The 16,927-nt window shown below is 38.4% G+C and overlaps 1 protein-coding gene across 1 annotated transcript; it reads left to right on the top strand.

Moving 5' to 3' along the window:
- The first annotated feature begins 1,056 nt into the window (after nucleotides 1–1,056).
- On the top strand, nucleotides 1,057–15,621 carry LOC149233717 (calcium-dependent protein kinase 25-like). Its single transcript, XM_089382272.1, has 5 exons — nucleotides 1,057–1,708; nucleotides 1,913–2,024; nucleotides 14,703–15,016; nucleotides 15,153–15,455; nucleotides 15,563–15,621. The coding sequence occupies exons 1-5, from the start codon at nucleotides 1,057–1,059 to the stop codon at nucleotides 15,619–15,621; spliced, it is 1,440 nt and encodes a 479-aa protein (XP_089238398.1).
- The last annotated feature ends 1,306 nt before the right edge of the window (nucleotides 15,622–16,927 follow it).

Below are 16,927 nucleotides of genomic sequence, written 5' to 3'. Positions count from 1 at the left end.
TGTTGTGTTATGTATGCTCTTAACTAACATCTTGCAGGTTATATTTTTAGATGATGTGGCTTGTGTTTGCAATGGAAGTAAGAGCAAATCCTAGACAATTTTGAAAAAAGGAATAACCTTCTCTGTAATTTGGAAGTATGTGGAAAACATAAATAACTTCACTCCTAGTTTTTTAACAAGATTTTTGTTTAAATATTATAAACTTACAACCTTAGCCATAATATCATATCAAAAAACAATTACATATATATAAAACCATCTTGAGGAATTATGTCCTATGCATATCCACACAATCTTGGAATTCATTAGCCACAATGTTCAGGGAACAACTTTGGTCACAAACGGTTTCTGCTCCTTACACGGGTATTACATCATTAGTTAAATGATTAAAAAGTACTACATAATGATGTTAAAAAGATTAAAAAACATTCAATTAAATTACTTTTCTTAGAGGGCAAAATATGTAAATTGGGTGCAGTTAAAGACCTACATAAGATGCAGAATCTAGTAGTTGACAACAAAAAATAATTCCTTTTATAAAACGGATGTTGAATTTGAAAAACAGGAATAATTGTTGATAGAAATTACACCTCACACAGAAAAATAATAAAGAAAATTGTCATTTGAACAGCAAGTCAACTGTGACATTAACGGAGAGTAAAATGAGAAATTACAGCTGTGACATTGACGGAGAGTAAAATGAGCAATTACAGCATCATAAAATAAACGCATTAACAAGACCGAACCCGTTTTTTAAGTGGGAAAGGGGCACAGTTTATTAGAAAAGAATAATCTGCATCCTAACTTTAAGATGGTTGTCTATTTTAAAACCCAACTGAAGTGAGATATGTGTATTTTAAGAGTTTCATAATAAAAAAATAGAAAAGCGAACTGGAGTGAGAGCTCTCTATTTTTAAGGGTTCCATAATTAAAAAGGCAACGGAAAAAGGGCAAAGGGCATGTACGCTACCCATTGAATATGAATATATATATGTATATGTGGCTGTAATTGTTGCCCCCATGAATCGATCAGAGTGACTGACTGAATGAAAAATGATGGAGCAGCTTACAACATTAGCCGTAGCCACCATAGTGAATATCCACGGGGAGGAGGAGATGGAGGAACAGACGAAGAACGCCTTAAAGCGTCGCTGTTCAATCAAGATGAAGCAATGCATGGGGGAGGGAGAAGAGAGATCAGTGATGCCCATAATTAATAATTGCTCAATTCACGATGACTATGAATTCAATGGTGTGGACTTGAGCGTGGTTCCCCGTCAAAAAATTAGTATATGTTTCCACAGGGCCATACGCATCGCTTTCTGCTGCAAATCCCTCAACAAAAATAAGACACCGCTCAATATGATCCTCAATGAAATAAACGTCATGTGTAGGGTCTCCGGTTACAACGGCATTGTGAAACTTCATGGGGTTTATGAGGATTCGCAGAATACACATCTAGTTTTGGAGCTGTGCAGTCTAGGAGATCTGTTCAAAACGGTTATGCAGAGAGGTGGCCGTTACAAACCTGATGCTGAATTGGAAGCTGCCATGATCTTCAAGCAGATGATGGAGAGCATTTTGTATTGCCATGCAAAGGGTGTTGTTCATAGAGATATCAAATTGGAAAACATCTTCTTGACCGGCAGCCTCACGCATCCGGTAGTCAAGTTGGGTGACTTCGGTCTTGCTACGCTCTTTGAGAAAGGTATCGTATTTTTAATTTCAGACTTCATGTGATAAAGTTTTTCGGTTAAGTGACCGTTATTTTGGTCTGGAATTTTTATAATTTTGGGTAGCATCTTGTAGTTTTTATATAAATATATTTTGTAATTTCAAAAAAAGAGTACACAAATTTATTTTTTATCTTAAATAATTATCATACCGCAATAAAAATATTGCGAAATTGCAGGAGGTAAACTTCTGTATGATAAAATGGGAACCCCAGCCTATGTTGCTCCCGAAATTTTGAATGGACAAGGATATACGGAGAGCGTGGATATTTGGAGCGCTGGAGTGTTGTTGTATGTGTTGAAATCGTAATTTCAACGCAGCGGCAACATCGCCAGAAACAGTTCAGCATACACGCCTGGAACTTCTCGGACCAGATTTCCGGCGAAGGAATAATCCGGCAAACGAACCCGATGGAATATGGTGGCGCCACGTGTTTCTGACCTGACATCAGCCAACGTAAGTTTCTCGGGTGGTATTGTTCAGTCATATGATGCCTTCCGATATTCTTGTGAGCCGTCCGATCTGCCTGATCGTCCTCTGTCGTCGATCAATGAAACCTGCATACCTGCATACGAGCCTGCAACGATTTAAATATTTGCGTGGAGTAAAAAAAACTAAGTCTGGTTGACCATACCTGGTTTTAATGCAATGTCATATGCGTTGGTGAACTTTTAAGTTTTGTCCATACGGCACACAATATTGCATTTAGTTTTGTTGACACATAAAAATATTTTTTTGTAAAACGTTGAATTTGTATGGCATTGTATTATCGCACACGAGAGGAGAACAAAAAGATATATGTGTGTTCGCAGTAGCGAGGAGCATTATGGAGTTGTTATTGGGCATGGGAGAAACGTAGCAGCAACGGAAAAATTATATGTATTGTTGCACAACAGTGCACAAATAATCCAGTTTTCTCATTGTAATAAAAAGGTATGTATGTAGTGTGAGAGCCCGGTGTGGAGCAAAAATGAAATAGAAGTTTATGCACAGCAGTGTGAGTGAAGAGAACAGGGGAGCGCACATGAAGCAGGTGAAGACATTGCACAGTAGTGCATAGATTTTATTAATGAATTGGATTTGCATTGAAATGCAAAAGAAAAGAATGCATAAGTTTTTTTGTAATGTGAAAATCCAGGAATGTAAAAAAAAGGGATTTCACTCAGATGTAAATGTAAATTTACTTTACAGTAGTATGTGTGTAAAATGTTTTTCACAGCAATGAATGGAAGAGGGGTTTTACAGCAGTAAACCCAGCACAGTGAACTCTCAGGTGGAGAGAAAAGACATAGTTTTTGTTTTTGATGGGTGAATGTAAGTTTTGGTAAATCCCTCTCAACAAAGAGGATGAATGTTGTTTCAGGCTTTATATGTTAATCAATAGAAATATTTTTATGGCTGTGTAATGGGCTGTTATGAGTATATTTGTTTTAAAGCTTCCCTGTGCAAAAGATCCTGGAACAGTGGAAATAGAGCATTGGCTCTGTGGTGTTAAGTTTGTTTGGTTTTGGTATTTTGCATCAAAAATACCCAACAATGGTATCAGAGCTAGTCCAGGCTCTTTGATGGTGACAGAGCTGGTTCAGGCTCTTTAAAAGTGTCAAAGAAGCTGAAGGAAAGACTCTTGTTGCAGCAGCAGTAAAGCTTCTCCAGCAGTGTGAAGTTTCAGGCAAAAGATTCAGGTATTTCTCAGATTTTTTTTGTGTATAATTGCTAAAGACAGTGAGGTGTTTTAAAAAACACAGTCAGGTATTTTAAACATAGTTAAGAATGGCAAGGTCAAAGAAGAAAGTGTCCAAATCCCCTAAGGTTCTGTCTCCCTCTTCTATTAAAATTGAAAACGATCTATTTGAAAGCATTGTATTTGAGGCTTCAAAGTTTAATGGAGATTTTGATATGTGGGAAATAAAAATGAGGGCTGTCTTACAGTCTCAAGGGATTGAAATCTGGGAATCAGTGATTGATGATAGCAAGATGGATAAAGAATCCATGGAGTATGATGCACAAGCAGCAAAGACTATCTTGGATGGTCTCCCTGATTCTGTGAAGAAGAATCTAGGAAAATATACATCAGCAAAGGATATATGGGACAGACTGCATGACCTTCATGCAAAGGGAGCACTGACCATGACAATGAGTCAAGAAGAACCCATCATAGAAGTTGAGAATGAGAAGGTTGACCTCATCAAACTTTAAGTAAGAGAAAGGGATGAAGAGCTTGCCAAGCTTAAGAAGGAACTTGAAGAATGCAAGAAGAATCATCATGAAGAAGTCATATCCATGACAAATCAGCTGAATGAAACAAAGAAGCAGGCAGATGTCTTGACAAGTCAACTTGAACAAAGGCACATGAGAGTGAGTAAGCTTGTAGAAGAGATTGGACAGTACAAGGTAGAGGTCTCCTCCCTTAAGTCTGAACTACAAGAAGCCAGGAAGCAGGCACAAGGAGCTGAAAAGAAAATGAAGAGCAGTCAAGCAAAAGATGAAGAAATCTCCAAAATGAAGTCAGATATTATCTCCCTCAAAATAGTAGCAGCTGAAGCTACTCGTAGCAAGGAAGAAACTGAGGGACAACTAGCAATGAAAAATAATGAATGTGAAAAGTTAGAAGAAGAGATTGTCCTCCTCAGGAAAAAGGTTGAAGGGATGAACAAAATCATGAAGAGCTCTCAAGCTTTGGATGACATGCTCAGCTATCACAGATCTCCATCTGATAAATCAGGACTTGGGTATGTAGGTGAACCCTCAAACAAGGATGAGGATGCTTTAAGCAAAGGAGATGTGAAGAAGCCAGAAAGAGATGGTGATGCTCCTAGTTCCAGCAAAGGCAAGGAGAAAAATGAAGGCTGCAATAGAAGAAATCCAGCTCCAAGAAGAAGTGTAGCTGATGTCAAAGAGGTAAGAGGCAATGGTGATCATCAAAGGATTTCAAGGCAGCAAGGCTTCAGAAGTGCATCAAGAAAACCTCCATCTCCCAGGTACCAAAGTTCATTTTATGGTTATTGTTATGCTTGCTCAAACTTTGGTCATATGGCAAAAGACTGTAGAGCATTTCATGGAGATAGATGTTGTGGTCCCCGACAATCTCCAAGAAATAATTTCACAAGAAGAAATCATGAATTCTCATTCATGAATAAAGTTGAATGCTTCAAGTGTCATAACATTGGGCATATGGCACGTGACTGTAACTTGACATGGGCTCTTACACAAGCTAGACCCATGCAAAAGAAGAAAGTTACACAAGTATGGAGAAGGAAGGAAAGGCAATCTGAAAACCCCTTGAACTCCCCAGTGGATCTAAACTTGTTTTGAGAAAAGTCTGCCAAAAGAAGACAAGCATACATTAAAGGGGAGCTTGTAATTTTTGTTTGCTGAACTGTATTAACAGTCATTTGTTGATGGAGGATGTATTGCAGCGCAGCAGTTGCAAATGAAATCTTTGTTAATCCCTCTAAAAGGTAATATGCAGCAGTGATGAAATCAGCAATGTTTTTGCTTTGTGTTTATGCAATATGCACAGAAATGCATAAAGAAGAAAAGATGGCAGTGCTGAAATGTAAAGAGCAGCAGGGAGATAAGAGAAAAATGCAAAGCATGGAAACCCTCACAGCAGTGGGAAGACAAAATACAAAACAGTAGTTTGGAAATTTTTGTTATGCAGCACATGCATTGAAATGCATAGCAATGGAATGTAGTTTCCCTTTTATGTAAAGTGAGAGAACATACTCACAGCAGAGTGAGTATAATACACAGCAGATGGAAATGTTTTGTATTGAGAATGAAAATGCAAACCAATGAGAAGAAAATGAGAAGAAGGCAAAACGCAGCAGAGCGTAAATGCCCAGTGGCTGAGAATGCAATGAAAATTTTTCACACAGCAGTGAAAAATGTAATGTTTTTTTTTCTTCATATGCAATGCAGCATGCAAAGAAATGGATAAAGAAAAACAAGGACAACAGATTTTTAATGCACACTGGATGTATAAGAATGTGTGTGGCAGCAGAAAGCCAAAGGAATTGCACAGCAGTGCATTGTGTAATTAAAAAAATGAAACTGAAGATTGTGTGAAGCAAGGGTATAAAAAGTAACAGCCCGTGTTATTTTTTGTGTGGAGAATGAAGTGCCAAGAGTATGGGCACAGCAGTATGATGAAACAAAAGGCAGTGACAGTGCAAATTGCAGAGGCAATGCAGCAGCAAGAAGTTATGGACAGCAGCATGATGGCAAGAAGGAGAAGCACACAGCAATGCAAATAAAAAAATGCAGCAGCAAGAAGTTTTGAACAGCAGCACATGCAAAAGAAATTTTCCTTACAGCAGTAAAGGTAAATGTAATGAATTTGTTGTTCATTGAATTGAAATGCAATGTATGCAACAGCAGTGAGTGTAAGAAATGTTTACACACAGCAGTGTAAATTTGTAAGGTGGGACAGAGTAATTGTTCCAGAAAAGACAGAGTATTATGTCTTTGAAGAATGCACAGCAATGCAGAGTTTGCAAAGAAATGTAAGTGAAGTGCAGCAACACAACATCAAGTGTAGACGCAGCAGTGTGGGATAGACACAGTAAAGAAGATGGCACAACAATGCAGCAGAGAATATGCAGCAGCATAAAAGAATAGTGCAATGATTGTTTGTTTTTGAAACTGCATGTAAAGCAGTGTCTGTTTGTAATCCCTCTGTTAATGAGGAAGGTGCCTTTCAGCACAGTCATTTGGTGAAACCCTCTATTAAAGAGGAAGGTGCTTTTCAGCACAGTGTCATGGTGAATCCCTCAGTCAAGAGGAATATGCTTTTCAGCATAGTGTGGTAAATCCATCTATCAAGAGGATGATGCTTTTCAGCATAGTCACAGGTGAATCCCTCTGTCAAGAGGAAGGTGCTCTTCAGCACATTGTTATGGTGAATCCCTCTGTCATGAGGAAGGTGCTCTTAAGCACAGTTTCAGGTTAATCCCTCCATTAAGAGGAAGACAACTTTGTTTGTTTGTGAACTGCATCAGAAGCAGTTGGTGAATCCCTCTATGTGAGGAAGATGTCTTTGTAATCGCAGTGTTGGTGAATCCCTCGATGTGAGGAAGTGCTTGGGTATGTTTGAATGCCCAGCAGTTGAAATTAAAGGGAAGTGTTGAAATCGTAATTTCAACGCAGCGGCAACATCGCCAGAAACTGTTCAGCATACACGCCTGGAACTTCTCGGACCAAATTTCCGGCGAAGGAATAATCCGGCAAACGAACCCGATGGAATATGGTGGCGCCACGTGTTTCTGACCTGACATCAGCCAACGTAAGTTTCTCGGGTGGTATTGTTCAGTCATATGATGCCTTCCGATATTCTTGTGAGCCGTCCGATCTGCCTGATCGTCCTCCGCCGTCGATCAATGAAACCTGCATACCTGCATACGAGCCTGCAACGATTTAAATATTTGCGTGGAGTAAAAAAAACTAAGTCTGGTTGACCATACCTGGTTTTAATGCAATGTCATATGCGTTGGTGAACTTTTAAGTTTTGTCCATACGGCACACAATATTGCATTTAGTTTTGTTGACACATAAAAATATTTTTTTGTAAAACGTTGACTTTGTATGGCATTGTATTATCGCACACGGGAGGAGAACAAAAAGATATATGTGTGTTCGCAGCAGCGAGGAGCATTATGGAGTTGTTATTGGGCATGGGAGAAACGTAGCAGCAGCGGAAAAACTATATGTATTGTTGCACAGCAGTGCACAAATAATCCAGTTTTCTCATTGTAATAAAAAGGTATGTATGTAGTGTGAGAGCCCGGTGTGGAGCAAAAATGAAATAGAAGTTTATGCACAGCAGTGTGAGTGAAGAGAACAGGGGAGCGCACATGAAGCAGGTGAAGACATTGCACAGTAGTGCATAGATTTTATTAATGAATTGGATTTGCATTGAAATGCAAAAGAAAAGAATGCATAAGTTTTTTTTGTAATGTGAAAATCCAGGAATGTAAAAAAAAGGGATTTCACTCAGATGTAAATGTAAATTTACTTTACAGTAGTATGTGTGTAAAATGTTTTTCACAGCAATGAATGGAAAAGGGGTTTTACAGCAGTAAACCCAGCACAGTGAACTCTCAGGTGGAGAGAAAAGACAGAGTTTTTGTTTTTGATGGGTGAATGTAAGTTTTGGTAAATCCCTCTCAGCAAAGAGGATGAATGTTGTTTCAGGCTTTATATTTTAATCAATAGAAATATTTTTATGGCTGTGTAATGGGCTGTTATGAGTATATTTGTTTTAAAGCTTCCCTGTGCAAAAGATCCTGGAACAGTGGAAACAGAGCATTGCCTCTGTGGTGTTAAGTTTGTTTGGTTTTGGTATTTTGCATCAAAAATACCCAACAGTATGCCATACTCAGTGGTAAATTCCCATTCGAGGGTGACAACTTCTTGGAACTCAAGCGTAAGATTTTGAAAAAAGATGTTGATCTCAAAAATGGTGTGTGGAACAAAATCTCAATTCTGGCCAAAGACCTCATCTCACGCATGCTCGTCAAAGATCCACAACACCGCTTGAATGCTACACAAGTCTTGAGTAAGTAACCTGATGACTACCATCATCATAATCCTTATCTCATTTTAGCACAGATGATGAATTAACCTCTTCTCTTTTTATATTACATTAATGGATGGTGTTTGTTACAGGGCACCCGTGGTTGAATTTTGAGACATGTCAAAGAAAAGCACGTGATAGCATAACAACAGAAATGTGACTGCCAATCACAGTTTAATGGTTCGCAATTGTGCGTACTGCACGGGTGAATGTTATCAAATTATTATGTCTTACGAAGCGAAGGGAGACCTTCTGAATTTGAAAATGTCACCTTGTGGAATCCAGATCTAAACTTCTATCTGTTTAATGTTCTGGGTAGCAAATATGGCCCTAACAATTTGCTTTCATCCACAAGACTAGTGATCTTCTTGTAATTTTACGGTATTCTGATAAATACAAAAAGGCCCGGAGACAGTTTTCATTAATCTTCTTGTAATTTTATGGTATTCTGATATATACAAAAAGGCCCGGAGACAGTTTTCATTAGGTTGTCCAGTTTTTATGCATCGGATTTACATAACTGATTTAGAGATCGAATTGCAGTTGATATTACAAGGTCTTCCATTTGTGTACCCCAAAATACTCTTATCATTATCAAACAATTTTTTCTTTCTTTTTTTAAGGTAGGGGTGGTCATTATGTCCTCTCTTGTACCATATATTTTTTCAATTATTTAAGGCCAAAAAAATCTATAGTGGAAATAAAAGAGGGATGCACTTTAAGCTTTTGACATGTGTTGAAAAAAAATTAACCAACATAGATCTATATTAATTGTGGATCTATAAGTGCTAGATAGGTTAAATCTCTCTAGGTGCAAACCTCTTTTCTAAGTGCAAAACATAGAAAAAGATCAAATGTCTTTGCACTTCGAGAGATTTGATCCCTGCTTGATAGATTGAGAGTTAAGATGGATTTAGGCTAATTTAATTATTAATTTTATTTTTTTAGTTTAATTTGTATTTTTATGTAATTTCAATGAGGCAAGATGTTTTAATTAATAATTTATTTATTTTTTCATTCTTATTTTTATATAATTTGACTAAGTCAAAATATTTAAGTTACATAATCTAACAGGACATTACAACATATCTTCCATACCAGGATGGAAGTTGTCTCTCTACCCAAACCGTATAATAAAATTAAATAAAAAAAATATTTATAAAATATTTTGATTGTGAAATGAGAAATAGTTTTTGGGCATATGGTATCAGTGAGCCATAATATTGGCTCATAATATGGTAGCCATAATATTGGCTCATAACATGGTATGGTTAATGACACCTTAAGAATTTCCCTCTAAAAAGAACTTGCCTATATGCCACGGTGTACCATCCTTGGCCATTGATCCGATGTGTCAGACTATTAAAAAAATTTCACCAGTTGGATCATTATAGGGGGTGGGAATTGCTGCGTTGGAAGTTGGTTACATGAAACACTAAGCTCGAAGTTCGTTATAATGACTCATGCCACTCTGTATCCTGAGAGACTGTAAAAAGGCGAGAAGGGATGTTGCCCTTGCTTGCTTAGGCGTTGTGGAGTTTCCCATCATAACCGCCTTCATAGCTATGGCTTGCCTAGGGTCGACTATCTTCCTATTCCCTGGTTCTGGAGTTTCCCATCATAACCGCCTTCATGGCTATGTCTTGCCTAGGGACAACTATCTTGTTGTTCCCTGGTTCCAAATTTTCATAGCCCTTTATTTCCCAATGGTGGCAGTGTAGACACTGCTACTGCAACCGTCTCGTGGTTCATTGTCCATTCTTTTGCATTGTATCATGTCCTAGTTCGTTCCCCATTCTTTTGCATTGTATAGAGTCAAGGGTGGGAAGCTCCAATGGTTGTGCTCAAATAAGTCCGTGTGACCTGTAAACAAAAAGGGGTAAATCATCCCATCATATGCAATGAAAGTGGGAGAGCTTTGGTTTCACACCATTTTCTTTTGGTGTTTGATATTGTGTTTTTGCTCGACGAAAATGACTCTATATCTACAGGTGTGACTGTGGCTGGAATGAATCCGAGGCCTCTGGTGGACAATTTCACTGAGGAACTAATGGGTGGAATGAATCCGAAGCCTCCAGTGGACGATTTGCCTGAGGAATTAATGAGTGAGTATAAGTCGGTCATGGCTTATACTACAATGGGGGATTGCCACAACAGCCAAATCTGCCCAAAGCATATGAAAGCTGTTGGGAATTTCTGATAATTCCAAAACAAAAATGAACAGAGAATAATGCTCTGTTTCTTAACACAGGAAAAACTAAAAATGTTTTCGGGATGACAGAGTTTCACACACACACAAAAACTTGTATTCATTAACAAAACCAACTATTACAAAAATCTTCCTCTAACAGAGAGATTTTTATTTCTATATAATTTGACCAATTACAATGGATATAAGTTAGTTAAATTATCAAGGCTTACCTTTATGCCTGCTTCCATAGCAAATTCATTTAAGATGTTTTTTATTGCTCTAGCTTCCCTGACTGTGGGTATGCCCTGCAACATTGTATCATCCACAAATTGTTGACAAGTGTTTGCCTCTCCATCCGAGGAAGTTTGATACCCTGAATTCGTCGTTCAACATTTGCCCTTTTAATCGCTTTGCCTAGCCATTCCATCATGAGGACAAAGAGGAACATTGAGAGCGGATCTCCTTGTCTGAGCCCTCTGAAGGGTGTGAAGATCCTTGATGGAGCTCCATTAAGTAGTATGGAAAAACTGGTTTAGTTAACTAATTCCATGACCCATCTTATCCAATTCTGGTCAAAACCATAGGATTTTAGAATTGCTCTTATGTAAGACCAGCTCAATTTGTCATAGGCTTTCGCTAGGTCCAACTGAATAATCATACCAGCTTGTTTTTTTCTTTTGAGTGAGTGTACCACCTCATGAGCTTGGATGATATTGTTGAGGATTTGTCTTCCCTCCACATAGCCTGTTTGCTCCTCCGAGATGAGAGAGGGTAGAAGTGGTTTGAGTTGATTGGCTATTACTTCGGAGATAATTTTATACACCATATTACATAGGGCTATGGGCCAAAAGCCATCTAGAGTCATGGAATTTTCCTTCTTTGGAATCAGAGCTATGAAGGATGCATTCAGAGCCTTCAGTATTTTTTTGGATCTTCTTAAGTCTTCCACACCCTCGAGGATATCATGTTTGATAGTTTCACGGCAAGCTTTGAAGAAGTCTACATTGAATCCATCCGAGCCTGGTGCTTTTCCATTCTACATTTCATTAATCACTTCACTGACCTCCTCTTTCGATACTGGCTTGTTAAGATTGTGGTTGTCTTCTCTAGCAACCAGCTGAGGGATATACTGAGTGAAATGGTCAATGAACCTAGATCTGTCCTCCAGTAGTTCCTTTGCAATATTGCAGAAGTGTTGTACAAGGATTGATTCCATATCATTGTGAGAAACAAGCTCAATACCTTGAGAATCTTTGATTTTTGTGATTCTGTTGTGTGCCATGTGAGCCATAGTGGATTTATGGAAGAATTTTGTGTTTCTTTCTCCCTCTCTAATCCATTGTATTCTTGGTTTCTACCTCCAGAAAATTTCTTCTTGTAAGCATCGATCCTCCCATTCTTTCTGTAGAGAGTTAGTTAGCTTTTGTCGCTCTTCAGTGAAGCCCTCTGTGATGTTGATCTGATTGATTTCCTGGAGCTTCTGCTTAGCTTCTCTTTTGGCTTTGTAGATATCTCCAAATTCCTTTCTGTTCCAAGCTTTAATACGAGATTTGATATGTTTAAGTTTCTATTGGAGCATGTACATTTTTGTGCCCTGAATATTCAACTCCTCTCACCACCATTTATCAATGTTATCAGTGAAATTAAGGTGTGAGAGCCTGGAATTTTCAAACCTGAAAGGTTTGTTTCTCAATGTTCCCATAAAGGTGGCTTCCAGCTGTACAGGCTAGTGATCTGATCCTCCAAAGGGCATAATGGAGGCTGTCATGGTGGGTCCTGTGAGAATGAGGTCTTCTGAAATAATGAATCTATCAAGTTTGGAAGCAACTTGATTAGCCCCTCCCCTTTTGTTGTTCCAAGTGAAGGTTCCATTCATTGTTTCAGTATCCACTAGACCCATGTTCATAATGAAGTTATGGAAGGCCATGGAGTCTCTACCTAGCTGTCTAGTGCCTCCTTTTTTTTTTGAAAGAGATCTTATCATATTGAAATCTCCTGCAACGATCCAGGGAAAAATGGTATGTCTTGCTCTTAGATCCTCCAGGGAGGTGAGAAACTTGAGCTTGTCTGCTTGCTTTTGAGGTCCATAAACATTTGTAATCATGTATATCTCCTTGTCCCATACAAGTTGACATATCAGGGAGAGATAGTTCTTGGATGCTTCAGCATCCAGAATTCCAAATTTTTGTGGGTCCCACCAGGTGAGAATTCCCCCCCACTAAGTTGTTTGCCTTAACCTCTAAATACTCATATTTGAATAACCACTTATTATGAATATCTCTTATCTTTTCCATTGAACAATTTGTCTCCTGAATAAAAAACCATGTCTGGTTTTTCTTCTTTCATTCTGTTACTAAGATTTCTTTGTTTCCTCCTATTCCCTATGCCTCTAATGTTCCAGGTCGTGAGCTTCATTAAGAAAGATTAGTAAAGGAATAGCTGGTAAGACCTTTCTTCTCACCTGATTTGATCAATAGTTTTCCACATTCGTTAAGCAGTTCATTCTGTCTCTTTCTTCCTCTTTTCCTACCTGAGTTATTTGGAGATTGTGCCTGAGAATTCTTGATCATCTTGACCCCACTTGGCTCCTAGCTTTCATGATTTCTTTTGACTCCAACTCCCTTCGCTTGTGACCTCCAGAGAAAGAGTTGTTGTACTATGTCATAGTCCTCTTTTGGTAGGGAGTCCACTCCTATGTTTTTTTTTGTTCTAGAAATTTCTCTAGATCTAGATTCTCCCTATCCAGAATCTCTTGTAGCTCATGGTTCTCTGTTCCCACTTCACTTGGAGTCATCTCCTGGTCCCTACCGATCTCCATCAAGCTTGCTAGATCATCCTTTTACTAGTTGTTCACTGTGATATCCTCCATGTTAGCTACCTTATCCTCCTCCTTTGTTACATTCTCCATGTCCTGAACTGTCTCCTTGTTCCCCTCTTCTTCCTCCAAGATCTTGAATCTATTGTGTTGTGTATGTCTATCCCCATTTGCCTTCTTGTGTGGACGCTTTCCCCCTTTCCCTTTGCTCCTGACCTTGGTGAAACCCTCGTGATGTCTCTCCACAGTGGTTTTCTGGTTGCTTTCCCTATTGATTGTGGGGCAGTCTCTATATAGATGCCCATGTTCATGGCATTTGCAGCATCTAAATGGTATGTGCTCATAGTCCACAGTCTGCACCCATTCTTCATCCTATACTTCTAAAATTATAGCTTCCAAAAGGGCTCTAGATAGATCCATTTCCACACATATTCGGGCAAAGGAGGTATACCTTCCTTTCAGAGTTGCCTCTAAGATCTTAAGAAAATGCCCTAGCTTGTTGCCTATGGCTTTCAAAGATTATGGTAGCCAATAATCAAGAAGAAGGGAATATAGTCTGATGCAAACCGGTACTGATGTGAATGTTTCACATTCCGGGACAAATTTCATCATCCATGGCCGCATGTAGAGTCCTACCGCAACATAGAAATATGCCCTCCCTTCAAACACTCTATCTTTGTCCTCTAGGCTTGTGAACACTACTGTGAAAAGGCTCTTAGAACCTAGATGTAAATGCATTTCTCCCTTTGGCTTCCAATGGCTCCTTATCTAAACATGTAACACCCTCTCCGTCGGCCATAGCCCCATGAACTTGCATATGATTGCATTCTCTGTCATACGATCCCTATGTGCCTGTATCACTGGGTCGCTCAATATGACCTGAGGAATAATGCCTGACTTGGGCTTGCAGACCCCAATTGTCTTTGTGGAAGCTGGTCTTTCACTGCTACCTCCATTCTCCTTTTCTTTGCTAGTTTCTTGTTGATTCCCTTCCTGATCCTGGTCTCCACTTCTCCCAGATGTCCCCGGACTTCGTGCTTCTGAAATCTTCTCCAGAGATTTTTTGAAATGTTTCTTTCCCACGTTCTTACTTCCTTCTGTGGCTGCTCGACTGTAGAAGGGAGCAGCACTCGCTCCTATATTATTATATTATAAAACCATTATTCAAATTTTCATAGGGGAGGAAGATCAGTACTGATGCCCATAATTAATAATTGCTCAATTCACAACCACTATGAATTCAGCAATGTGGACTTGAGCGTGGTTCCCCATCATAAAATTAATATATGTTTCCACAGGGCCACAAGCATCGCTTTCTGTTGCAAATCCCTCAACAAAAATAAGACACCGCTCAATATGATCCTCAATGAAATAAACGTCATGTGTAGGGTCTCCGGTTACGAGGGCACTGTGAAACTTCATGCGGTTTATGAGGATTCGCAGAATATACATCTGCTTTTGGAGCTGTGCAGCCTAGGAGATCTGTTCCAAACGGTTACGCAGAGAGGCGGCCGTTACAAGCCTGATGATGAATTGGAAGCTGCCACGATATTCAAGCAGATGATGGAGAGCATTTTGTATTGCCATGCAAAGGGTGTTGTTCACAGAGATATCAAACCCGAAAACATTTTCTTGACAGGAAGCCTCACGCATCCAGTCGTCAAGTTGGGTGACTTCGGTCTTGCTACGCTGTTTCACAAAGGTATCATATTTTTTATTTCAGATTTAATGCGATAAATTTTAAGTGATAGAGTTTAAATTTTGGGTACCATCGTCATCATGTTATTTTATATTATCATAGGTGGATAAATTGGTTGAAAAATATTGCGAAATTGCAGGAGGTAAACTTCTGTATGATAAAACGGGAACCCCAGCCTACGTGGCTCCCGAAATTATGAATGGACAAGGATATACAGAGAGCGTGGATATTTGGAGCGCTGGAGTGTTGCTGTATGCCATGCTCAGTGGTGCATTGCCATTCCATGGTGACAACTTCTTGGAACTCAAATGTAAGATTTTGAAAGAAGATGTTGATCTCAAAAATGGTGTATGGGACAAAATCTCCGTGCTGGCCAAAGACCTCATCTCACGCATACTCGTTAAAGATCCACAACACCGCTTGAATGCTACACAAGTCTTGAGTAAGTAACACTACCATAATCGTTATCTCATTTTAGCACAGATGATGAATTAACCTCTTTTCTTTTTTATATTATATTAATGGACGGGATGGCCTAATTTGTTACAGGGCACCCGTGGTTGAATTTTGAGACAAGTCAAAAAACGTACGTGATAGCAGAAATGTGATTGCCAATCACAGTTTAATGATTCACAAAGTTGAATGAAAGTTTTCAGATTGTTCTCAAAGTCTTACTGGGAAGGAGTCCCTACGCATTTGAAATTATAAGCTTGTCGAATTCAGTACTTGTGGGTAGAGAACATGGCAGTAACAATTTGCCTTCCTCCACAGGTTCTCATAGATACAAAAAGCTTGTAAGAAGATTGGTCTGGCTTGTAACTCATGATTTGATTGAAATCAAAATTGTACTTAATACTTGTGGGTAGAGAACATGGCGGTAACAATTTGCCTTCCTCCACAGGTTCTCATAGATACAAAAAGCTTGTAAGAAGATTGGTCTGGCTTGTAACTCATGATTTGATTGAAATCAAAATTGTACTTAATACTTGTGGGTAGAGAACATGGCAGTAACAATTTGCCTTCCTCCACAGGTTCTCACAGATACAAAAAGCTTGTAAGAAGACTAATCTGGCTTGTAACTGATTTGATTGAAATCAAAATTGTACTTAATACTTGTGGGTAGAGAACATGGCAGTAACAATTTGCCATCCTCCACAGGTTCTCATAGATACAAAAAGCTTGTAAGAAGATTGGTCTGGCTTGTAACTGATTTGATTGAAATCAAAATTGTACTTAATACTTGTGGTTAGAGAACATGGCAGTAACAATTTGCCTTTCCCCACAGGTTCTCATAGATACAAAAAGCTTGTAAGAAGATTGGTCTGGCTTGTAACTGATTTGATTGAAATCAAAATTGTACTTAATGTTCATCTGAATTACATACCAGTAATGATAAAGTTTCCAACATGAGAAGGCCGGCATTCATTATTGCCGTTTTCAAATAAAAGCATCGATGAATTGTACATGCAATAATTCTTGCACATGTAAGACACACCGCTATATTTACCATACAAACAATATCCAATAGCAGTTTTAATGTCTTTTTGGATTTTCTTTTACTATCCCTCAGTGATTAAACATAAATAAAATAGAAATTGATTATAGCAGAATTATTTTCAATATTTTTATATGATGTACTAATTCATTCATGATAATTGTACATGAAACATTATATAAATTAATTGGTATTGTGATAATTGTACATGTAATATTATATAAATTAACTGATAATTTTATATGCAACATTATATAAATTAATTGGTATTTGTGTTCATAAAATTTTGTAAGAATGTAAAATGAACTTACAAAAAAACAAAACAAAAAAGATATCACACTCTAGCAATCATATCCACTACCTAAATGCATAAGAAAAACTATATCCACCATGTAGAATGTATACATTGTGCTCTTGTC

This window comes from Pinus tabuliformis, chromosome J (assembly GCF_031772625.1).
Source record: "Pinus tabuliformis cultivar Carrire ecotype Pingquan chromosome J, CPIR1, whole genome shotgun sequence".
Taxonomy (NCBI): Eukaryota; Viridiplantae; Streptophyta; class Pinopsida; order Pinales; family Pinaceae; genus Pinus; species Pinus tabuliformis.
The sequence above is the reverse complement of the archived record's forward strand: the minus strand, read 5'-3'. Positions and strand labels throughout refer to the sequence as shown.

Excerpts from the sequence above, each read along its gene's own strand:
- LOC149233717 (XM_089382272.1), top strand. The coding sequence starts at position 1,057 with ATGGAGCAGCTTACAACATTAGCCGTAGCCACCATAGTGAATATCCAC. Across the intron at positions 2,025-14,702 it reads TGGAGCGCTGGAGTGTTGTT|GGTCTCCGGTTACGAGGGCA; the intron begins GTATGTGTTGAA and ends CGTCATGTGTAG. Across the intron at positions 15,456-15,562 it reads GAATGCTACACAAGTCTTGA|GGCACCCGTGGTTGAATTTT; the intron begins GTAAGTAACACT and ends AATTTGTTACAG.